Source organism: Amblyomma americanum, chromosome 9 (genome assembly GCF_052857255.1).
Source record: "Amblyomma americanum isolate KBUSLIRL-KWMA chromosome 9, ASM5285725v1, whole genome shotgun sequence".
NCBI classification, from domain to species: domain Eukaryota; kingdom Metazoa; phylum Arthropoda; class Arachnida; order Ixodida; family Ixodidae; genus Amblyomma; species Amblyomma americanum.
The window spans coordinates 137341484-137365604 of record NC_135505.1 but is presented as its reverse complement, the minus strand read 5'-3'; the positions used below and the strand labels follow the sequence as shown (position 1 = coordinate 137365604).

Below are 24121 nucleotides of genomic sequence, written 5' to 3'. Positions count from 1 at the left end.
CTTCCCTGTAAGTGATGCCTGAAACATAAATCGATTTCGCTTGTCTCGCGATATGCAAACTGGAGAGTGGAACGCAATGGACAAAGCTCATTGGGTATATATATGAACATATATATGGACATATATATATGGACATATATATGGACGAAGATAGAGAGGACGAGGTGATGCAAGGAGGTCATCCGGGACATTGGAGGAAATGCAATGAAGACCTTGTTAGAAAGTTTAGTGACGAAGAAGTTGAGGTGTACGTTAAACGATGATGTGGAAAGAACAAGGTACCAATAACGCAGCATCATACTGATGGTTTACTTTTCTCTCTCGAGCGTTAGAAATGAAACAATTTATTACTTGCAAGGAAATGCATCACAACACTTTAGGACGTGTTGCCGGAAACTGACACCGTCCTATGGTTCCTTGCTTTTTTTGCAGTTCCGTTGTATGGCTGACCAAATTTAAGACTCTCAGTCTTTCGTCCCTGATTTCAGACACGTAGGGCTAGCGAGAGAGCCAAGGAATTGTCGGTAATGTTTTGAGCCGGCCCCCTGAATTACGAAAGCTTTCTCAGCCGAAGAATAGACACCCGATCCAGCCTGAAGCAGGTATGATTACTTGCGTCCAGATTAAAATTGCAGTCAGCCTTTGTCGGCTCGAAGTGCCATTTCTTTCCCGACAGGCTAGTCCACCTGCATACCCAAGCAACCACTGTCTGCTCGGTCGACGGATGAATCCCATGTTCAGTATTTCTGTCAGACATGTTGACCAAATAGCGCTTTCCATTTTTCTTCGTTGTTGAACATGCTGATATAAATATTGACCTCTTGGCTTTTTGTTTTGCATAAGAGTCACCCATAACTCCTGCTTCCGTTCCCATGGAATTATTCGTCGGCCAACAAAGTCTGTTTTGGCCTATCGTTAATCCCGGATACTGTTCTGCCAATCCAGCTACGCTAATCCAGCCAGAACTCCGTTTCTTCTCCGCTAGTCCAGGGGCGGGAACCACTCCACCACGGAGAACGCCTTCTGGCCAGCGAGTCTGTTGTTGCGGTTGCTCATCTTGTTGGCGAGGTCTTCTATCTCGTTCTGACCGGCGTTGACCAGCGACTCTGGTGTGAAGGGTGCAGGTGCAGGTGCAGGTGCGGGAACGGCGCCTCCCAGCAGCAGATGGTATCCAGGCCGCGCAGGCGGAGGGCCGAAGGTCAGGCTGGCAATGCTGTCGTTGGCGGTGAGGGGGCGAACGACGGGTCGGGGTCGGGGCCTCACAACGAGGCCACGCCCTCGCTTGGCGGTCGAGAACCGGTTCACACCTGCGCCGGTATTACGTACACAGTACCCATTACTTCGGTATATTTCATGTGGTTCGTCTCTAAGAGGGTGCTGTATCTACCACTCCGCTAACCAATCCTAGCTGTATCGATATCAAGAATGCAGTGTTTCGCTTACGAATAAGTTAGCTGCATAAGCATTCTCGAGATTATATTTCGTATTGTTACCAGCTGTTTTTTTTTTAGGGGACGCGAGAAGAGCTTTAGCAACGGAGGATTTCTTAATGACGACAACGTGGGGTGGTCATGAATGTGGGTGGAGCTTAATTGCATATTTAAGCTGCATATCTGTTATGTCCCAAGCATTACAGAAAAAAGTGGTCATAGTGTAACCAATGAAATACAAGAAAAAACGAGACCAATTAAAGTTGAGCCGACATTCACTGAAACTATATTTTCAATGACTGTCAAATATTTCCCTAATTATTCCTTATAAGGAATAATATTCAAATATTTACCTCATTACTCCTTATAAGGAATAACGAGGGAAATATTTTTGGTTTCTTATCAATCAGGAAAAAGCGTAATCAATTTTTATGCGAAAGATATCTGACTAGAAAGTAGTAGAATGCAAAATCATATGTCACCGGAACAATGCAAAAAATTTCGGCCGGCTTAGCATTGCTAGGCAGAAATATTGTGCCAAAGCAGGTTTTTGCAGGTGGACACGAATGCTAAGTACCTGAAAAGGAGATTCTTTTTCTTTCGTGACCTGCGCACAGATGGAAGTTGACGAAGGCGACGACGTTCGATGCACAGTGCGAGAGTGTGTAGCAGTTTAACACGAGGCGTTACTGGCTGCAGCGATAGCATGGTGCTCTCGTGCAGTGGCCTGTAAATCCGATCTATCAGCGTCGTCGCCTGTACGGAACCCAGTCGCGGCAGTATTTGTTTTATTTCTCGAGGTCGTGGCCAAGACCACCGCAATTCAAAGTCTCGTTTATTTCTCGCCATTTCCCGCATCACGTGACTAACTTCAAAGGTTTCAGCACACATCGGCATTATCCAGGTTATACGAGGCCTATAGCGCTTTCGCATTAAAACAATCTTTCAGACTTATTTCTCGTCTTCGACATTGTAATTGCGCTACTCATGGTTCACTAGCAACTGACTTTATTGCGTGGGAAATTCGTTTTATATGAACTGTTAAGATGAAAAAAGAAGGGACACCAAAACAAGTAGCTTCACGGAGATGAGTTGTCTGATCTTCTGCTGACAGGCATGCATTTTGCATGACGTCTGAGAAGGAAGGCAGTTGCGTAAGCAACCCTTCGGTAGCGCTGACGAAGCGAGAGATTATCGTTTTAAGGAAGTGAAAAGACTGCATCCTCCACGCATATGCCTGTCAGCAGAAGAAGATTAGACAACTCATCTCCATGAAGCAACTTGTTTTTGTGTTCTTTCTTTTTTCATCTTAACTGTTCATATAAAACGAATTTCCCACGCAATAAAGTCAGTTGATAGTTTGCGCCCTGTCTGTATATGTCGTTCTTGTTTCTGTAAACCATGAGTAGCGCAATAACAATGTCGAAGATTACAAACCAACAAGGCCCATTTGAAGCTCTTCTTATTTCTCGTACCCGTTACCTCTCGATGCGGATAGTTTACTCCGTGAGTGTTCTTCCTCCCGCTTAGCCCATCCACATACCCACTTTAATGAAAAACTGCGTGTGAAGGTAGACTGCATAACGGAGAGACTAGCGAAGTGAGGGTTACTCAAATATGTTTGATGTTGGGTACGGCAGAAGGCCTTGTGCAGTGGACTCTATAACCTTGGTTACAGTAATTGGCATCTGTGGACTCGCTCCGACCACATGAACATGTTCTGTGTCTTACAGTCTTAAAATCAGACTGTAATGACATATGGGGTTTACTGTGGTCCCAAAGAGACTAGGGCTGTGAGGGACGCCGTAGCGGGTGGCTTCAGAATAACTACCACCAAGGATGTTTTAACGCGCATTGACGTCGTGCAATACACGGGCGCCTTGCGCTCAGCTTTCATCGAAACGCGGCCATCGCTATCGAGATCGAGTTCGCGTTTTGGGGCTCTGAAGTCGAGCGCCCTAACCACTCAGTCTCCGCCGTGGGGTTGTAAAACAATACCGAGTCCAGCCGTAGGTTTGCACGGGACATCAGAGGTGAACTGACCTGTGCCGTTGCATGAGCCGAGGGGAATACAGATTGCACGGCCTCTCTTGGCGCTTGCGGGCGGCCCAGGACTGGCGCCAACGTTCGGAGAAATCGTAGATGCGGAGGAACTTCTTGGAGCATCGTCGAAGACGATGTCCATCCCAGGGTTGTTGTCATTGGCTGCCCAATATCTGCAACACGTTTAACAGGATGTTACGCGCATTTGTGGCCAGTCCATGAACGGATGGGCAGTAAGGAAAACAACGGCGATTTATTGTTGCACTAACGTACAAGTAGCAGTACCTCCTGTTAGACATATTCGTAAAAGCATCTCAATACATGAATCTGAGGAGCATTGTGTTCTACTGTGAAGATGTCACCCATAAACGACTGTGTGCTCTTCACGCTGCAAGAAACAAACGTTATCCGCTACTGCGAACTATGCAAGTGAAAATTATACGTGTAGCGTCAATATCAAGGCAGCAAGAAAGCATAGCGATTAAGGGAACAAACGTGAGTTATTAATGCGAAAGCACTACTCCAGACGTACCAGCCCCGAGCAAGAACCTTGTCATCGTGTATTTTCTTGTGCTCCTGACTAACCTGAGCTTGCGCGAGTTAGCTTATGTAAGCTCGGGTAAGTTCGGTGGAGCGTCGCGTCAGCTGCAGCCAATGGTGGGAGGAAGATCGGTTAAGTTTGGAGGAGCGTCGTGCAAGCTGCAGCCAGTGGTAGGAAGCTCGGATAAGTTCGGAGGAGCGTCGCGACAGCTGTAGCCAAAGGTAGGCAGGTGGCAGTTAAATTAATGATTGTTCGAGAGAGAGGTTGCTCGGGTAGAGCAACATGTGTCGCACTATCCCTACCAGTGGCTGTGATAGAAACAGCCACATGCCAGTGCCGTGGCGCATCACTTAACCGCTGCGCCACTGCGCTGGTATAGTGGTATGAGGACTGGTCGAGATCTATAAATGTTAAGTAGAGAATGATCAATTCTGGACATATGGCCATTAACGCACTAAAGCTATCGCGTCATACCCTAAAGGAGGAGCTTAAGTTTCCCCTCCAATTGAAGAATAACCACCTGCTTTGGTACGTCTACTCGGTTTAACTACATTAACCCCCTACCACTTTTTTGATTTCATATAGCCAAAATCAAGCAGGAAAAATGGGCAAGGGCGGAATGTGTGAGTGGAAAGAAAGAAAACTGATGTTCGTTAAGGGTAAATGAGTGCATAACAAGCGAAGGAAAGCGCATAAGGGCGCTTCAGGAATTAGGCGGGCAGATGAGATCAGGAAGCATGCGGTGGTAAGGCGGCCGCAGCTGGCACAATAAAAGGTTAACTGGAGGTATATTGCAGATGCCTTGGTCGAGCAGTGGACCTAGGTAGGCTGATTATAATGTTGATGATGTCCTTCACGAGCTCAGTGAGAACCTCTGGTTTACATATGCCTTCAACACACCACGACGCGTCAAACATGCGGCGACACCAACGTCAATGCGTGCCTACTCTCATGCCCATTACGAATCTGAAGCCGACGATGCAATTTACCGCAGACGAGAACTCGAGATGAACGCGGACCGGGCACCGTACACAGCGTGCAAAGCAAGGCTCGCTTTTGCTTGCGTGCAATGAAGTTTGCAGCCTTTGCCTTACGAGTGCTATCCAACATTCGGCTCCACAGTAGTTAAACTTATGTTTACCTCGTAATCGCTGGTGTGAACAAAAGCTGGCGCACAGAACCGAAGGCAACCCCGCTGTCTCGCAAGTTAGGCGGTGGCGGAGCTGGTCGTGACGCTGGGGGCGGAGTTACTTTGCGGTCAAAACGCAAAATAGCGCCGCTGCGGGTCCTGGTCAGTGCCTTGCAGCGCTCGCGGAACACCGCCTCGTGTAGAAGCGCGTTCTCCTCTTCCAGCGTGCGAAGCTCATTCTTCAGGTCTCGCCGCTTGTCCTTGAGGGCATCGGCCACAGACTCCATCTGGGAGATCATCTTGCTCACCTGCGAGGACACCAGCGACGAATGACGGGAAGAAAACTCTTTGGCCATGAGATACGACACATAAGCCGTGACCATAAGCGCCTCTACCAAACCATAATGCTGAAGTACGCGATGTGGAATCTTTGTTAAAGGTTGCTGGGCCGCTGGGACGACCGTGGCTGTGGCAGTCGCGAGAGTGTTAATTTAGTGTTGTTGCCAGAACTCGTGCCAGGACTAGACCACTCTGGAGTGGAAGCAAAACCGTTTTTCGAGGTTTAAGTCCATGGCAAGAGAGGACAGGTAGATGCCTCAGGGTGCTTGCCGAAGAGAGACAAGTCCTCTTGTTGAAACACTGGCAAGCACCCACCCCGAGGCTTTTCCCTTCATCGTTCACCAGAGTGTTTCGAAGCTTGTGGTTGCCGTTGTGCAAAGTAGATGGCACAAGCTCAGGGGACAATCGAGACATGGTGCCATAGAAAGAGAAATGATAATTTTGCTGTACGTTTGGTATGACCAACACCTCCGCTATTTTTATGCGAGTGAGGAGAGGCACCTCTCTTCCCTTGCTCTTGAGGCGGAACTTCTGTTAGAGTTATGACGTACCACTATCGCCCTGCAGTGGGCGTGGTCAGGCTGATGATGATGACTGACGACGGCTCTCTGGCTAGACTTTTAGTAGGAGTGGGCACGAAAGGATCGCCTGAGCCGTGATGTTCAGAATAACGTGAAACAAGAACCGTGAAATAACAAAGAAAAAATGCTTCCCCAAAGTAGGGCCTCACCGCGAGTAGTAAACGTACAGAAGCGCACAAAGAGGCCACATGGCAAAGTGAGCGATGTGACGGGCATTGAAAGCAAATACGCGGCACTGTCATAAAACAGCCAGCTGACTCGCCCTCTCGAATCTGTGCCTCAACAAAGTTCACCCACCTGAAGCAGAGCCTTCTTGAGCTCTTGGAAGCCTTCGGGCTGCACTGTGTCCAGGGTCTGCTCGGCGCCCACGAGATTCTGCCTCAGCACCGATATGTGTTCCTGGAACGCAGCCAGTGCAGCCAAGGGAGCTCTCGCTACAGGCTTCATCTGCGGCTGCTCGCTCGCTACGGGCTTGTCTGCTGCCGTGGAAGCGTCTGCTGCGGTGCTGGGCGCTAAGGTCTGAAGACGCGCCAGCGAACGCAGCGGCAATGGCGACGCTCCCATTGGTGCCAAGCAAGATGCACTTGGCGACAGCTTTAAGCCGCTCATGGCGCCGAGCTTACAAACAGCACCTCTTCTGCCTCAAATCCTCGTGATTGGATTGGATTGGATCTTGGGGCTTATTCCTTTATAACGGGCGGACCTTACACTGAAATCCTAGCCAACTTTTTGGGACGCTACGACGGAGTCTGTGCCGCCGTGTCGTCACCACCACCCATCACTTGAGCCTATCCCAATTTTCAAGGCGGCCTTTAGTTGTTTCGACCGGCCTGTCCTTGGAAAAGGCTTCTTGCTCATTCACCTCGCTGTCGGTCGCTCCGCCCTCTGTCGGCTGACCTGAGTCGAAACCTAGCGCCATGATGATGGCGATGGCAGTTCGGCTTGAATGTCTTCAAAGCTTCCCTCTCGATGCTACCGAGAGAGAAGCTTTCAGGCCGTGAGGCTTTGCGATGCCACCGTGTCCACTGCAAGTACGAGTACCGATTGACTACAATTGTCCCGTGCATTGAGTTTTCGCATGGCTCTTTTTCAATTTTATTGCGCCTGTATTTCGTGCTGCAAAACTCATTGTATTGAGAGAGCACGTTTAAGTCCGTAATGCATACAGTGACGAAGCCCCTTACTGTAAGCACGTCTTCACGTTTCCATACGCCTGAATTCGGCGTACTGAACAAAAAAAGTTTAAGACGTACATGAACTAGAAACTTCTTTGCTGACTGTATTTCTTCACGTGAAGTTCGCCAAGCGTGTCGCGTGTTGCTCGAAGTCATGTGGAACAGCGCAGGAGAACTCGAAGGACAGCTGCTTTAAATGTTTTCCCGCATGATCTAATAAGAATAACGATAACTAATAACGATCGTGGTTAGCCCGAGGAACTCGAACGGCTGATGAATGATTGAACAAAGAAGAAGGGGAAGAAGACGGTTCAGGGCAGAATTCGTGAGACCACGTGGTCAACAGCAAAGACGTCAAAATTTGTCTCTGCGGGCCGAATTCTGACGAATATGAGCGGCGCGGAGCAGGCTAGAGACATACCAGTCGTGACGGTGACAGACACGTCACCGGAGGCGCCGCAGTCGTCAGCGCCTCCAGAGACTTCGACGACAAGCATCGCTGTGGACGCTACTACAACCCCAGCGTCATGCTCCACCCAGAGGCCCCAGTCGGCGGCTAAGTCAAACAGTTCGCTGGCGGAGTTCCAGGAACATTTATCGCTGCTGAGAGATGGGATCGTGGCTACGGAGGATTCCTTGGACACCGTGCCACCCGAGGAGTTTCTGCAGCTCAAAAATGCACTCCTCCAGGCGAGTGCACGTTGCGGATACACTGCGGGACTGTTCGCGTATGTTGCACATTTCGTTGTTAACGTGGAACTATGAGAACAGCGCTTGCCACACCCAGTAGAGAGCAATCAACGGTAGAATTCTGGAGGGGGTCAGGAATAGCATGTAATACGTTTATGAGAGGTGTTGCTGGTGATCTGAATTTAAAGGGGAATAGCTACGATCTCGGATTAAGTAGGGTTTGTTGGCTGGGTAGGCTTTCCTGAGTTTAAAGTGCAGTCGTTATCGTAGCCTTTCATCTGTTGTGGTACTAGTATGGTGTACCAGAAACCTCATTTGCGTCACTAATCTTCCGGCCGTCCAGCGCGGATTGGTGCGGAGAGCCTACCTGCCGGCATACCTCAGTGGAGCCCTGGACCAGAGGCCCCAACCCTGTTAAGACGGGCTGCAATAACTCATCGAAAGATGAAGAAGACAGCCCGCGACCGCTAATAACACATTTTAATATCAAATATAAATAAAGTTTTTCCTCCTCCTCCTCCTCCGGCCAATGAGATGAAAGCCATGCCAAGTTCGCATGCTGGCCAGTTAAGATACGTTGGCGAATTCTAGGGCCATGTGCACCAGGCAGTGGACTTCCTTGGAAATTGGAGGTGGGCGCTGCCGTAGATCTGTCACTGCCACATTCTCGGATCAAGTTAGCGCGAAGCAGCTGGAGATTTTTTCTTTCCCCTTACGGTTCAATATTCAGTGTTCCGCTGACCATCACACACCATGTGATAAGACATTGCAGAGGTCCGCGTAACGCCTCCAACCGGCTTTAGATAATGAAACGCTGTTATTATGGTTGGGAAGAGAGTTAAAAAAAAATGAAACAGCTGGTTCTTGAAGACGTACCTCAGCGCTATGTACGTAATTTCGAAAAAGCGAAAGAGGTCATCTACTTAAATTTCAAGATATTCCACTCCAGTGTGGCCATAAATAGAAAACACAAGTTGATAGCAAATAAGCCGAATTACAAGTACCCATTGCGTTGATAATAAGCTAACTCGTCCTGAGCATGACAATTAGCAGGCAAACATACAGACGCTATCCGTCACGTCCTTAAGTTGGTTTTTTTTATTAGGCGTCAAATGAAGCGCGGAAGTAACAATTTAAATGCGAACAAACCAAATTTTAATAGAAAAAAGTATGTTACAGTGTGTCTAATCATCGTTTTTAATTTGTAATCACTTGTCTTCAAAAGTGGCATTAGGGATTTCATTTTACCTCTCCTAGTTACTTTTTTTCTTTTGGTGGTGGTGGTGGTGGGGGGGGGGGGGGGGGGTATGCGTAATAATTACTCTGACTGACATTTCTTCGGCGCTGTCAGAACTCGTTGCGTTGAACCGTTAACGCATATAATTGGGCTAGCTGGTAACTGGTCTCGAAAGGCATTTTTTTAGCTCTCATGAAGGACAAGGGAAGAGACAGACGCAATGTTAAACCGCTGGATATACGTGGAATAGTACTAAGACTTATTCCGAATACTGCGGCATTCGACTTCGCCACCAGACCCCAGAATTTGCAGTTGGAAGCTTATTTTCAGTGTTAGTGCGCCAGCATTCCCGTGTAAAGCTTACATACTTTCTCAACCGCTGCATATACGTGAAATAGTACTAGGACTTATTCCGAATACGGCGGCATTCGCCTTTGCCACCATGACCCAGAATTTGCAGTTGGACGCTTATTTCAGGTGTTAGTGCGCCAGCATTCGCGTGTAAAGCTCACATACTTTTCTCACCCGTTCCCGCCGCTCACTGCGCAGGTCAGCGGTATGATATCTCAGATGGAGTCGGTGGTCGACGCCCTCAGCGAAAGGCGGCTCAACCTCAAGAACGAACTGCGCACGCTGCAAGACGAGAACGTGCATCTCCAGGGGGCGCTGGTCCTAGAGCGTCGCAAAGCTCAGGCCAAGACCCAAGGCGGCCCCATCTTGCGAGGAGAAAAAGCAATACAGGCAGCACCGCTGCCACTGCCTCCCCCTCCTCCCCCGCCTCCCCCTAGACGCGACAGCAGCGCCGTCTTCGGTCCGACGCGTCCACTCTTGATGACACCGGTTCTTACCAGGTAGGAGTTTGTGGTCACGGATAGGTTTTTACAGCGACAGCTGTTAACGGCGCGTTTCCCAGCTTCGCGGCGTTGGCGTATCACCGCAGCCACTTATTGGATAGAATGCTCTGACGTCACGTCACAGAGTGCCGTCGCGAATGAAAGCAGAGTGACGTCCCGCGCACACTACCAGAGACGGAAGATAAGAAAATAAAGAATAATGCATTTAGTACCGGAAACAATTGTCGGCAAACCTTGCATTACAGAGTGGTAACTTTCATGTGAGTTGTTGTGTGTTCTTTTTGCATAAATTTTCATCAGCAGTAGAATTTTGAGGAGCAACAGCTGGAATACCCAGTGCAGCTTTGGGTTAACTGCACACCCTTTCCAGCCAGTATCGGCAACGGATGTCTTTGTATTTCTCTACAGTGGCAGAGTGTGACACACGTGAAGCGGAAAAGAGTTGACACGCTGTAAAAGTATTACACGCCTGCTATACATGCAGGCAAAATTCGAACTATACTACCACTTAGATTGAATTGAGAGTAAGAAAAAAAGGTTTGAAGGTCAAAAAATGCATTATCTCGTTCACGATGCTCGACAGATTGAAGGATCAAACTTGCACTACCCAACCCGATTAAAACAAAAGGCAGGTCATTTAGCATTCAGGGAATCTTTAATCTAAAACTAAAGGGCCGGGCCCGAATGAAAGTCGACGTTAAAAGGAGTAAGGTGTCCGACATTTGAAATTTTCTGCGATGGTTAAATGAACGAAATGAGATGGTTGCATCGGAATTCACCACTGCTTCCATGGGTGGTGCATTACTGCGACTCCGTTCCAGCATGACGACAGAGTCCCCAAGTCCAAGTCCACGTGTCTTTTACGACTTCGGCCTATCTGGGTAGCATAATGTTTTGCTCAGCGGGTATATTGGTCCTCTTTGGTCTCTTAATACCCATCCTAAATTCTTAGTTACATGCATAGTTTCCATGAGCCACATTAGTGTTAAGTAAAAAAAAGTACCAATAAGAGCTGGCCAAACACAACTGGAACAGATAGGAATAGGTTAGTAGTTCTAATTGGCTTCTGTCGGCTGGAAATAAGTTTTGGACAGTTAAAAGTCGTCTTCCCTTACAAAAATGGTCTATAGACTTTCTATAGACTTCTTATAGACACTGTTGCCTTCCTATAGATATTTCTTTTTGTCTATTCATAGTCTATAGACTTTCTTTAAACAAAATTCTACTTAATGTGTATGGCCTTAAACCTATACATTGTCTATAGACTTTCTATAGGATTTGTATTCCCTACAGACTGTTCTCTAGTGTTTGTCGATAGAGAGTCTATAGACTTTATAGACAGAAGCCTATGGACAGTCCGTAGATTGTCTAAAGAAATTTTGTGTAAGGGTTTAGTGACTGTGTTGGGGCCATCTTTGTCAGGACATACCGATGATGTAGCCTGTGTTTTCTTTCTATTCCACACTTCACAGGTACCAGCCATTGAGTGATACTGACCCCTCTTTAGTAGACTTGACTTCGGATAATGTCACCACCGGCACGTCTACGTCCCGAGGGGTCGCCACAGCGGGCAGTGGCTCTGGTCTCTCCGGGTGTCCGAGGAGGGGTCGCGGGACTTCGCGCGGCCGACGATGTGGCAGCAATATGGCGACTACGACAATGGGTAACCATCATAAGTTCATTTAATTCTTTGCTCAGCGTTACATATACATGAGATATGCCAAGTATTTATATGAAATTTAATCGTCGTTGTGAACCGCAAACAAAAACTTCCTTAGTCCCGTTCTGGACACTGATATTGTCATCCAGTTATAAAACGGCATTGGAGCTGTTATCCTGTACTGTTATCAAGCATTGTCCCACAAGTGTCCTGTGGGAAAGAGTGGCGTCGTTGATGCTATGTCATCTGTAGTCGTGTTATCAAGGAGGGCATGGTAGCAGTAAAGGGCGAGGCAAAGCTAAAATGGTGAGTTATGAAGGTCGCTGTAAAGTTGCCTTTGCTGTTCTTTATACCCTAACCATAGTGAAATGCTTGCAAGTGTTGCTTAGAGAAGTTGAAAACATTTGGTGAGAATGGGAGTGACCGAATCCGTATGTGAGAATTTTGGGATATTTGGAATTCTAGCGAATATTGTAAATGGAACAGAATATATGAATATATGGGAATCCAGCGAAGTGTTGTCCTATGTGCCCTCGTGTGTCCTGTAGCAATTATGCAAGGGTTATGCACTTAATGCCCAAATTCAACTAAACTGTTCAGGAGCGATATATAAAAATATATTTGGGAATTGAGATGTCCCACCTTGAATGAGCGTCGGCTTTCAATATTTGCAGTGGTCGCTCTAAAGGCCAGTCATGCAAAGCGCTTAGGCAGTATAGTCAAAGAGAGTTACCGCAAACTTTGTATTGCTTGTTTGTTTATGCTCAAAACCAGCGACACGTGAATTTATTTATGACAAGAGATGCTACGAGATTTATCTGGAATATTTGTAACCACGCAAAAAGTGGTTCTTCGTTGCTCGATTTCATAGCAGGTGCTTAACGCGCCTTATTGCGATACTTCATCAGCTTTAAACTGAGCAGCAGCCGAGAGCGGCGGTAAACCGTTCTTTGATGACCATCACGCCCACACTTGTTGCTATCGCCAACGCTGAGCTGTTCAGTTGTTCGTGGGCTCCAGCCAGCCCCAAAATAAAGTTTCTCTTGTAAGCCTTTCAATGCCTTCCTGTCTGCTTTCACCGCTTCTCGACAATATCGGTGTATACCACCCTCCTGATATGCTTCCTTGGATTGTACTCCTTGCAGGACTCAGGCGGTCTATCGCTTTGAGAAGAGGCCGTGGTCCCAGTGGAAGATGCAGGCCAAGACCTGCGAGAATGTCCGTCGGTAACGCCAGCAACTTCAGCTTGAGGTCCGTAGTCGACGTGGCATCGGGGACCGCACTGTCGAGCTCCCCACAGGTCACGACGTCTCCTGTGACGTCTGCACCGCTCGAGCCGAGGTCCTCAACGGAGCCGAACGACCAAACGCGTGAACGTCAAACCGATGAGCAGGCTTAGCGACCGAAACAGGTCTGCTGGGAAACAAAAGGTGCCCGGGATACTAAACCGGAGCCTGAGCCCAGCGTCGCCGTGATTCTGGAGGACGATTTTTGCCCCTAAATACCTTAACAGTGTAATATTTAACGCGCTTCAAGAAATTTGTTGTGCCATAAGCTCTGACGTCAACTTCCCTACGGCAAGGGAGACTCGTACGGTTGTCAGCAAGGCTGCTGTGGAGCTTATACTGTGTCATCAGTGTTGAAGCCACGCTTTGTACTGTGAGAAGCTGATATCCTGCCTGCATGGACTGACCTGAAGTCTGACCGGAAGAATGGCCTTGGACCGCACCGACAATGTTTTCCATGCCGTGCTTTTTGTACACCCGTGCCTCTGTTATAGAATTAATTTCCTTCGTTTGTTTATGAAATTAATTAGAAACAATGCCCTTATAAGGGACTGCGATTATAAAAATACGAATGCTTAACGGTTTTAGATATATCTTGATGCCGCGCTGTGGCAATTTGGAACCGCGTGTCTGGTATCCCGTTTCGTTCAACAGAAGCGACACTGTTGTGCACTATTCCGAATTGCTATTACCAAGCGCGGAAAATTGGGGCGGAAAATAGTGCAGTCAGACGCTTGTAATACTTTTTTTCAATAATCGGTGGAACGACCAATGAAAATAAATTTGAATGCCGCAAGGGAACGAATACAGTTATTTTTCATGAACATGAACAAACTAGCTCGTCAAAAAAAGAGTTAAGCGAGCTTGTGCGTTGTAAATTGAATTAGATGCAGTGAATATAAGGGTACCACGTGCCCTGCTCTAAAGAGCATGCTTTTTGTTTGGTCTAGGGAGTGAATCTACCTTCCATTACATGCAACGATTTTCAGTGCACGTACTCAGTACACTCAAGTATCCCTCCACATACGAAACATGAACCATGCTGTTAACTGGACGCGTGAGACCATTCCGAAAATCTACACCTGCCCACTGCGCAATTATACCTGTGCATAAACTATTGGCGTCCATCTAGCGGCCATTCATGTTGTTACCGCAGTTGAAATGGTACATATGGCGGTGGATTGGCAATTGTTTAGTGCAGACCGAATGATTATGTACACAATCCGCGCCCATATAGTTCGAACGGCGTTGGATAGAGTCTGCCCATTGGTGAAACGTTGTTCTTTCCATCAGTCTTTAAATGTTTTCTTATTGTCCGTTTACAACTTCTTCAACCTTCGTCTCTCACCAGGCGGTGTTGTGTCGAACCCTGGATTATACTTTGACACTGAGCACAAAAAGTTTTCACGCCCATAAAACAATAACCATTTGGTATTTTGTGTCGTACTGAGTGCGCTCTCAAGAAAGAAAATACAACTTGAATACTAGGAGAAAGGCCACAACAGCAAGAACATCTAGCATCAGTGAGTCGCCAATCTCATTGACAACATTTAGTTTGCTTCCTCTATCCTCAGCTACCTTTTTTGAACGTGCTTTTTTTCACCTGCGCATTCCTGGCCCGTCCCTATACTTAAAGTCACTAAATAAAGACTTTATTTAGTGACTCTACCTATACTGAGTCAAGCTTGTGGCCGGGGGGAAGGCCCCGAAGAAACATAGACGAGGCTCACTGGTTGAGAGATAGACCAAAGGCCTCGTTATTTGAGAAGGACACCGACTTTTTAGTCACATGTCACTTATATAAGCTGATTACAAATCACACAAGCACAAAGACAAGACAAGACAATCCACTGAACTGAAACAAGAACCAAAACCACATCTACAACAGAGCAATACTTGTTGTTGGGCTAGTTAGTTAGGATCCATGCTAGCAACGCACAAAGGACGAGGCACAAGAACAAGAAGCACGACGGGACAAGGCGCTGAACTATCAACTATTACTTTCAAAGACGAAGCGGATCAGTATTTGATACTTGTCCCTTGATAGCTGATGGTCCGTTGATAAGTTGATAGTTCAGCGCCTCGTCGTGTCGTACTTCTTGTTCTTGTGCCTCGTCCTTTGTGCGCTGCTAGCATGGATACCACAGAGCCTTGTCACTTCTTCCCTCAAGTGCAACAACGTGCTTATTGGAACAGGCGCCGCAAGGATGCGGAGAAGAAGAAGAAGGGTCGCATTGGGGCTGTGAAAGAAAATTCTGCCTGCGATGACTTGAACTCCACCCCAGGGACAATGAGCGCCTGTGCGCTGTCGCCAAGTGCGGCTGAGCCGCCAGCGCCTACAAAATCACCGCCGCCGCCTAAGACGCCTGTCCTTCTTCGGACTCCGGCGCTGAGCTCGATAGCGAGTGCCACGAAGGCCGGTCCCAGCACCAGCCGCCAGCCCCCGATGGTGGCTGGGACTAGCAGTTCGTTGGCAGCTTTCCAGGAGCATGCGTCCGTGCTCAGGGATCACCTTGTGGCCGTCGAGGACACGCTGGACACAGTGCCGCCCGAGGATTATCCGCAGCTAAAGAAAGCGCTACTGCAGGTAAGTTCTTGTCCCAGATGTTATTGCTCATTGTCAAGGCGGCTCATCAACGTGACACCTCGTTGGTACCAAAGTGTATGCAAGAACGTTCACCGCGATTAGGCACGTCCAGCATTCTCGGACAAAAAATAAGAAAATTAGAAACTTGTAAGATACCCTTATGGAAATATTGAAGGTAATGGTCCATTCTGCTACTGCAGGTAAGTGCTTGTTCCAGATGTTATTGCTCATTGTCAAGGCGGCTCATCAACGTGACACCTCGTTGGTACCAAAGCGTATGCAAGAACGTTCACTGCGATTAGGCATGTCCAGCATTCTCGGACAAAAAATAAAAAAATTAGAAAATTGTAAGATACTGTTATGAAAATACTGAAGGTAATGGTCCATTCTTCTCATATGCAGCAAAATCTTTCTTTTAAAGTGTTTCCATCGACCGCAGCGAACAGTTAAGCCTGCCATAAAAAAAACTAATGGGCAACGCTTTTGTATATAGCAAAAACGTTTATAGACAACAAAAGGCAAGACTGCCGTCGGATGATCTGTAGATATATTAATTGTTATCGTGAAATCTTACATGTTGTGAAAAAAAAATTGTTCATAAACGGTTTTCGGCTCAAAAATGCTTTTGTCCAGAATTGTTGGGTATGTGTGCTTCCTATGGGACATCTGGGTCCACTAAGAGCTGCGGTCATTCTCAACAGTGCAGAGTGTGATAACGGAAGCGGCTACATGCGAGACTACAACTGGGCTCAAGCGAGGCTGATAATTATTTCCACGCGAGGGAATGTGTTTTCGACACAGTTTTTCCGGGCGCTGGTGACGGATATGTAATCCAACTATTTGCCCTAAAAAATTTAATATTAGTTATATGTGGTACTTTGGTGTACATGCTGCGTTGATGGGCTATGTCGTAGTCAACGGTAAGTAGCTTCTTTCTTCTTTTTTTTCACCCTACAAATCGTACTCTGCAATTAGCTTGAGCGAGTTGTTCGACGACGAAAGCCGAAAGGATTGCGCACAAGGCAGAGCAAAGTGCATATTGCCTGGGCAGACATAATTAAACGGAGCACGATATTCTGTCATAGGTGCAGTCATTCTTGCCTTAGTTGAAATCATCACGTAATTTTTTGCCCAAGAGAATCCGAAACAGTATTCAGAAGAAGCCTGCACAATCCGCACCTCCCGATTTTCCATTCAGCAACGCCTATGCGTAGATACATAGCCATACTGTGCTTGTTTAATTTCTGTCCTCACCTGTACTTGTGCTGAGGTGCCCACAGTATATTCCTTCTAATGGCTACCGTTTGAGCTCTCCAGCCTCCTCCCAAGTTTTGCTCTTGTTCTTTGAGCGAGGCTTACTTGACACGTCTCTTATATTTGATTTATTTTCTTACTGACGCCACGTACTGTAAAGTAAGATTTCGGTCAATTTTTGAATCGTATGCAGGTTATTTGATTTCCATACCAAATAAAAACATTAATTAAGAAGATTAAGTGAACACAGAAAATTACTTTTATTTCACAGATACATTTGAAGCGTATCATCTGATCGTATAACCCAGTCTCTGAACAGCTAGGACAACATTCTTATGAAAAGAAAAAAAGCTCCTGAAAAGAAAATGTTTTCTCCATATCTGTAGGTCATTCTGCAGCAAGAAACTAACTATAAAACTTTGCATATTCTAGAGCAAATAGTCATTTTTATCAAACGCGGAATCCTGATTTCTGGTTTACGCTCTGTTTACAGGCTAATAATGATACGAAACTGTTTTCTACAACAGTGCCTCAAAGGCTAAATTTTTTCGGGGAAGGTGGAATTAACATTGAAAATTTATCATAAGGTAAATAAAGCAGTTAGTTTTGTAAACCTATTTTTTATTTGTTCGTGCTCTGTCGATAATATACTGATGTGCGTGTTACTGAATGCACGTCTGATTGGTTGTGACCTTTTTGTTTTTCTTTAATTATAGTGCAAGAGGGCTTATTCCTTGTATAAAATATGTGCCGATGCCATGCTCTTGTAAAGGGGATGGATTGGTTTTGGTTTTATGGGGGTTTAACGACCCAAAGCGACTCAAGCTATGGGGGCGTTGTAGCGGAGGGCTCCGGAAATTTGGACCACTTGGGGTTCTCTAACATGCACAGACATCGCAGAGAACACAGGCGTCTAGAATTTCGCCTCCATCGAAATCCGCCCCCCGTGGCCGGTATCTGTGAAGAGGATCGGAGCTGGCCAAACTGTATAAAAACACCTTTTTCTTCCATCTACTCATGTAGTGCGCACAGAAATAAACCGAAATTGAAATTCAAACGCTTGATTAACTGACTTCATTCATAAACCGAACCTGGCGACCCTGCCGCAGGTGAGCAAGATGATCTCGCAGATGGAGTCGGTGGCCGACGCGCTCAGCGACAAGAGGCTCAGTCTGAGGAACGAACTGAGAACTCTACAGGACGAGAACGTTCACTTGCACGGGGCGCTGGTCCGCGAGAGGCGAAAGTTCCACGGCAGGGACCGCAGGGGCTCTGCTACTGCGGCGCGCGGGGGTCGGAAGCTGCCGACTCTCCTGCCGAGGCGTGACAGCAGCCTCATCTACAACCCGATACGGCCCTTCATCTTCCCTGCTAGTCCTCCGAGGTATTTTTTTTGTGTAGCGAAATCTATACATTGGCCACGAACTCGCAGTTTCGCCGTGCTCGCACCGCACCACGTGACCAACCACGTGACTGGTCACGTGACCAACCGCGTGACGAACCACGTGACAACTAGCCAGACAACCAGACTAACCTGGACTTGCAATCAAGATTAACCAAGGCTAACCAAGCTATGCCTTAGCTTTCGCTACGCATATCCTGGCAGAGCCGAGCTATGCCACTGCCAACTTTTTTTGATAACGTTATTAAAGCGAAAGCTTTACTAGGCTATGTCGGCGGGGATACTGTCCGCAAAGTGTGTCGGCAGCAGTTCTGGGCAACTCAGAAGAGGCAGCGTCAAATGAGTGGCTGTAATCGAAAGAGGGTGATGTGATGATGCTGCCCGAAAAAAAATTTCCAAATCGGATGAATAATAAAATAATATAAGCCAAAAGTGTCTAAAAAGTGGGCGGGGTAAGAGACAAAAGTGCCGCGAATTTAGAAAACGCCGGAAGTAGGCGGAGCTACAGCGCAGCGCCAAATTTAAAAACCGGAAGTGTAGACGGAGCCAAAGCATGGCGCCAAGTTTGAAAACTCGAAATGGGCAATCACGTGACCAGTGATAAGTGATCGATACATAACCAGGGGATAGAAAAGAAGAATGATAAATTAGATGCAATTAGGTAATTAATGAGAAGCAAAAGGTAATGGACGGGTAAATAGACTGGACGGGTATATAGTGAGTCGGCGGAACGAAGCGTGGCGGAAAATTTGAAAGCTTGAAATCGTTGTCGGGATGAAACGAGGGTATAATCAGAGTTAATCGATAACCAATCAATCAAGTGAACGAGAAAACAACCATGACGCCAAATTTGAAAGGCGACCAGTGTCGAGGAGGCGTCAACGCTTGCGTATTCTTCCAATGCGGGTAGCCGATGTGATCGATAATTTTTTTTATTACCTCAGGGCACTAGGCGAGTTAGTAACGTAGAAGGCAAAGAAAAGAGTGGGTGGGCGTAAAGCGAAGGAGAAAAGGTAGACCGATCTAATGAAGGCTAGGAGGGAGCGGTGATGTGGCCCCTGCGTCCAAGCAATTTATGAGGATGGGTTGTCCGGCGAGAGACCCGCTGCTACCAGGTGGCGAATTCTCGTTGGCTTCAGCGCCGGGCAAACCCACAACTAGTGGTAAATATCAGCCTCAGTACATTGCGAGTTGTAGACAGGACACCCTGGGTGGGGTTATAAGCGGCGAATGTATGAAAGTATATAAGTGGTGAGGTATAATCCTTGGAGATGCGCCCTCAAAACGCTGGGAGCAACTTCTTCGGGGGAAAAAAAAAACTACTGGGGGCACATAAATCGGCTTACGTGTTATGAATGCGAGAGCACTGTGCCCTACTGCTGTTTCCGTTGGTGCGTTTATGGCTTGTGCGTTTGCGTAACTTAGGTCACATTGGTCACCATACCGCACGCCATTCGGAGCTCCGTGCGTTAATGCCGTACTCGTTTAAACCAGGATGTTTGCAAGGCTCCTTTTTCCTTCTATTGGTCTGCGAAAGAAAGAGGGTAAGGAAGAAAGCCCGCAATACTGTCTTGAACACGGACTCATGGCATGGTGAATACATCTTTAAATTTATTTGTATGGGGCTTAGTGATATGTATTGAGTATAACACGAATCTTGAATTGGACCTTCCAAACATGTTTATTACTGAGCTGCATATATAGAGTGCTCCACATCTCGTGCACTATAAAGTGAAGAGACTTCGTTAAAAAACGCTTACTCAGGCGAAAAACGGGGCGAACAGTTCCTCGAGTTGTTCCAGCAGAAAATGCTCTCGTATTTTCGGACAGAACGCGTAAGATAGGTGAAGTTGTAAATTGTAAGGACCAGAGCTTGTGCAAATATGCCGAAAATGGTTGCGACAGCTACCTTAAGGGCAACAGAAGTTTGTCTCACGGCTTGAAAGTGAATGGTGTAGCGTTCGCGTAAATCTATAAATTCTTGCGACAGCACCAATTTGTGTTTGCAAACAACGAAAGCGTGTCCTCAGGAAGTGTTTTTCAAGGCAGCCACTTTTACGATAATAAAAATTCCTGACATCTTTGGCCCCCGTTTTGTTGCTTAGACGAGAATTCTTGTGGTAATGGCACTATTCTCTGTCTTGTTTTGTTGCTCAGTCATTTTATTTTTTTTCCTTCTTGCTTTCTTTCTTTCCCTCTTTCTTTGTCTCTCTTTACAAGGTGCTGGTTTGCCTTAATGGCTATGGGTTACGCTGCTCAGCCGAAGGTCGTGGGATCGAGTCCCAGCCGCAACGGCCACATTTTTGTAGAGGCGAATCATAAAAAGACCGCCGTGTTCTATGGATGTCGGCACCCGCTGAGGTGCTCTCGGCGGTAGAAATTATTCCTGAGCCCTCCCCTACTACGTCCCTCATAGCCCATGTGTCGCTTCGGGACTTTATACCTCCCATACCATACCATACCATACCATGTGTCGCTTCGGGACTTTATACCTCCCATACTATACCATACCATACCATACCATGCACTACCATCGAAATTATCCGGAGCCCTCCACTACGGCATCCCTCAGAGTCTCTTTAGCATGCCATACCATACCATCGAAATTATCCGGAGCCCTCCACTACGGCGTCCCTCAGAGTCGCTTTACCATGCCATACCATACCATCGAAATTATCCAGAGCCCTCCACTAAGGCGTCCCTCAGAGTCACTTTACCATGCCATACCATACCATACCATCGAAATTATCCGGAGCCCTCCACTACGGCGTCCCTCAGAGTCGCTTTACCATGCCATACCATACCGTAGCATACCATGCTATACAACACAATAGACGTTTTTAGCATACCGGAGACGTACTACCTAAGACGTATACCGGTTTACCGGACGCCGTCTGCGCACGCGCAGTGGCTCCTCCTCATCCCAACAATACCACTGCGCATGCGCGAGATGAGTCAGGTAAACCGGTATACGTTTCCGGCAGTACGTCTCCGGTATGCTAAAAGCGTCTAATGCCTACCTATGTGTGCTTAGTTGTTTTTTTTCTCGTCACAGGTACCGGCCATTTGAAGACAATGACTCCTTTTTGATAGACCTGACGTTCGAAGGCACGGGGGGAAGCGCCTCCACGTCTAGGGTCACTTCTGGTCCCAGCATCAATCCTGGACCCTCTGGAAGCGGGAGAAGGGGCCGAGGAATTTCACGAGCCGGCCGCAGTGCCAGTCACGTCGCAGGCAAGAAAATACTCGATCCTCTTGAAGTGTTATTATCGCCAACCTGGATGCAGCGTTTAGTCGCGGCCGCGTCTCCCTTCAGTCGTAGTCAAATGAAGCTTCGAGGACCTTACACAGTGCGTTTTGAAGTGACTCCATGAGTAACACCAATCCACAATTTGCCAGGTGAGACGTCCTCCGATGCTCAGAATGTTCGCTCGCAGCATAAGAGTAATTTGTTATTCTAAAAAACAAACTGCGTGAACAAAACTAAGTTGAGAAAAATTATTTCCTAATGTCTCCTCTGGAAGAGAACCTGTACAGCATGAATATTCTACATATAAAACTTGGAGACCGGGACTTCTTCCTTTCCGAAAGCTTTGGCGTTTTTGTTGTATGTTGCATGTAAAGCTCTAGCGTTCACCTCTTAGCAAGAGGAATGTGCGTAGGATTTCAGGCGCTCTTTATATTTAGGATTTGTCGCCTTTGCCAAAAGTAACCAGTTTGTGTACCCCGTGAAATTTGTCTGGAGGCGGAGCGGTGGCGCTGCAGCCGACAGCTTTCTAAGGCTGTGGAGATAATCTGAGTGACACTAACCTGCCCTATTGTTATCCTCCTCTTGGTGATGATAAATTTCCTGGGGGCATGAGAAGTAGTAAGGCTCGCTGATTTATCTTGGCAAAGAAAGCTTTACCTATGCTCAAGTGCTTCACGGGGAACAGCTAGGAGTGGGCGATTTCGCTTGGGCAGATATACAATCCCGACCGTTATATTTCAAAGCCCGCTTCGGTGATGAACCTCTTGTCATGGCTTACCTAGCCAAAGTTAATAAACAGCTTATAGATGTGAATTGCCACATGCGGCTGATGCGCTTAAGTATGAACCCGAGAAGGGCAAATATCTTCTCTGTGGAAATCGCGGGAAACTTTCAAACGCTGAAACTCTCTTTGGCCGCCCCTGTAGAGGTCTTGCGACTTGGTGTACTGGGAGTGTGCTCTAAACAAGCTACAAAAAACATATGTCTATAAATGCACCCTGATTTCTCATTGCCTAAGTTTGGCTCCAAGTTGAACGTTCGCGCTTCACGTTGACGCAGGTACAAAGCGTCCTCCATGCGCGAAGAGGGGCCGTGGCTCGACGACGAGGTCGAGGCCAAGACCTTCCTTGAGGACGCTCACGGGCACGGAGAGCAACGGTAGCTCCATCTCGCCGGCGCCCACTTCTCCCGGAATCCTGCAGCTCGGAGGACCGCCCATAACACCGCCGGTGCCACTCACTCCGGAGCCACCCTTCCCCACAGGCCAGAATGACATCAACGATCTGAACAACAGGCTGAACAACCGGAACAACAAGTTGGCGGGCAAGAGGATGTTCTCAATCTTCGACTCGGTTACGTACCTCAACTGAAAACGTCAATGGCGCTGGGCGGATGGACTGACGATAAATTTTGGTGCAAGATGGAGAAAAACAGGCACCTCTTCTAACTGAGACATGGTCCCCGACGGAAGAGGCCTGGAGGACACACTGGCACCAAAAGAGGAAATGGCGTAGGAAATGCCTATCATGGTTGGACGACAAGTGTTTTTTGCGTGGACAAAAAATGATCAAGAAATATATTAGGCGTAGGAAAAGTTCCGTGGGGAGGAGGAGAGAAGAAATAGACAATACGTGACGCCGATAATAGGATGCTCGCAATCCTCAAAGACAAGTCATACCCTCAGGAGGTGCAGGTGTCCGGTCCCCAAATTTAAACCACGTGCTTCACTGAAACATTGAAACGAAAGTCGCTGAGCCGTGTTCTCATTAGACACCGGCGGTGATGTTAGGCCTAAGTAATTAAATTCCGTGGTGTTGTACCAGCAGACGCATTATGTGATGACATGCATCCTGCTGAAGATCTGCCGCCGAGTTGATTAAAGCATTTGCCGGCAGTACCGAAATATAGATTTCAAGTGGACTTCACGGTCCACCATAGTAAGAGCACATACCCTCTATGCGCTCTGCACAAATCTGTGAGAAATTAACTTCTCAGCGGGCAGTGACCGCAAATAAGTATTCTCAAGAAGGTGACACAAGACAGTGAGTTGCCCATGAGTTGTTAGTTTGTGGAGGCTGAATTATCGGACCATTTTTCCTGATCAAGCTCGATGAGTTATAATGCTACCGTATAATAGAAGCCCGTGGTCATGCTTAGTACCGAAGTCCGGCGCGACCACAAAATTTTATTTAAAAGCTCAATAAAGCATGAAGTGCTTTTCTGTAAAAAGGCTTATTACTGAAGCTGTTTTGATAGGCCACAAAGAAATTGGCGGATGGTGTAGCTGTAACGTGATACACTTTACAGAGACTAAATTGTAGCTTCAAGTATCTTACATCAGAGTATTCATCGCCATGCCACTATCTGAGAAAAAAAGTTATCTCGATCACACATCTGCACAAGCTTGCACTTGCTACACGTATGCTATTAACCATCGGTCGCTTGTATCAATAAGGTGAGCGTCAATGAGTGTATCATCGCTATACGTACGATACAAGCATTTCGGGAACAGCGTTCGGAACAGTGTTTTCGGGAAAAGCTTATAAACTGTTAATAATAATAATAATAATAATTGGTTTTAGGGAAAGGAAATGGCGCAGTATCTGTCTCATATATCGTTGGATACCTGAACCGCGCCGTAAGGGAAGGGATAAATGAGGAAG

General features: G+C 47.1%; 2 protein-coding genes across 2 annotated transcripts; one reads left to right on the top strand and one right to left on the bottom strand.

The window, feature by feature from the left end:
- Positions 1 to 328: 328 nt before the first annotated feature.
- On the bottom strand, positions 329 to 6768 carry LOC144105604 (uncharacterized). Its single transcript, XM_077638726.1, has 4 exons — positions 6361 to 6768; positions 5156 to 5451; positions 3474 to 3646; positions 329 to 1307 (listed from the first exon to the last, which is right to left on the bottom strand). The coding sequence occupies exons 1-4, from the start codon at positions 6670 to 6672 to the stop codon at positions 982 to 984; spliced, it is 1107 nt and encodes a 368-aa protein (XP_077494852.1). The 5' UTR covers positions 6673 to 6768; the 3' UTR covers positions 329 to 981.
- A 769-nt stretch (positions 6769 to 7537) lies between these two features.
- LOC144103715 (uncharacterized) lies at positions 7538 to 23352 on the top strand. The gene is made up of 9 exons (XM_077636373.1): positions 7538 to 7928; positions 9715 to 10016; positions 11492 to 11682; positions 12825 to 13077; positions 13317 to 13338; positions 15031 to 15552; positions 17916 to 18190; positions 21264 to 21442; positions 22518 to 23352. Exons 1-9 carry the CDS (start codon positions 7629 to 7631, stop codon positions 22826 to 22828), a joined length of 2355 nt encoding a protein of 784 aa, XP_077492499.1. The 5' UTR covers positions 7538 to 7628; the 3' UTR covers positions 22829 to 23352.
- The last annotated feature ends 769 nt before the right edge of the window (positions 23353 to 24121 follow it).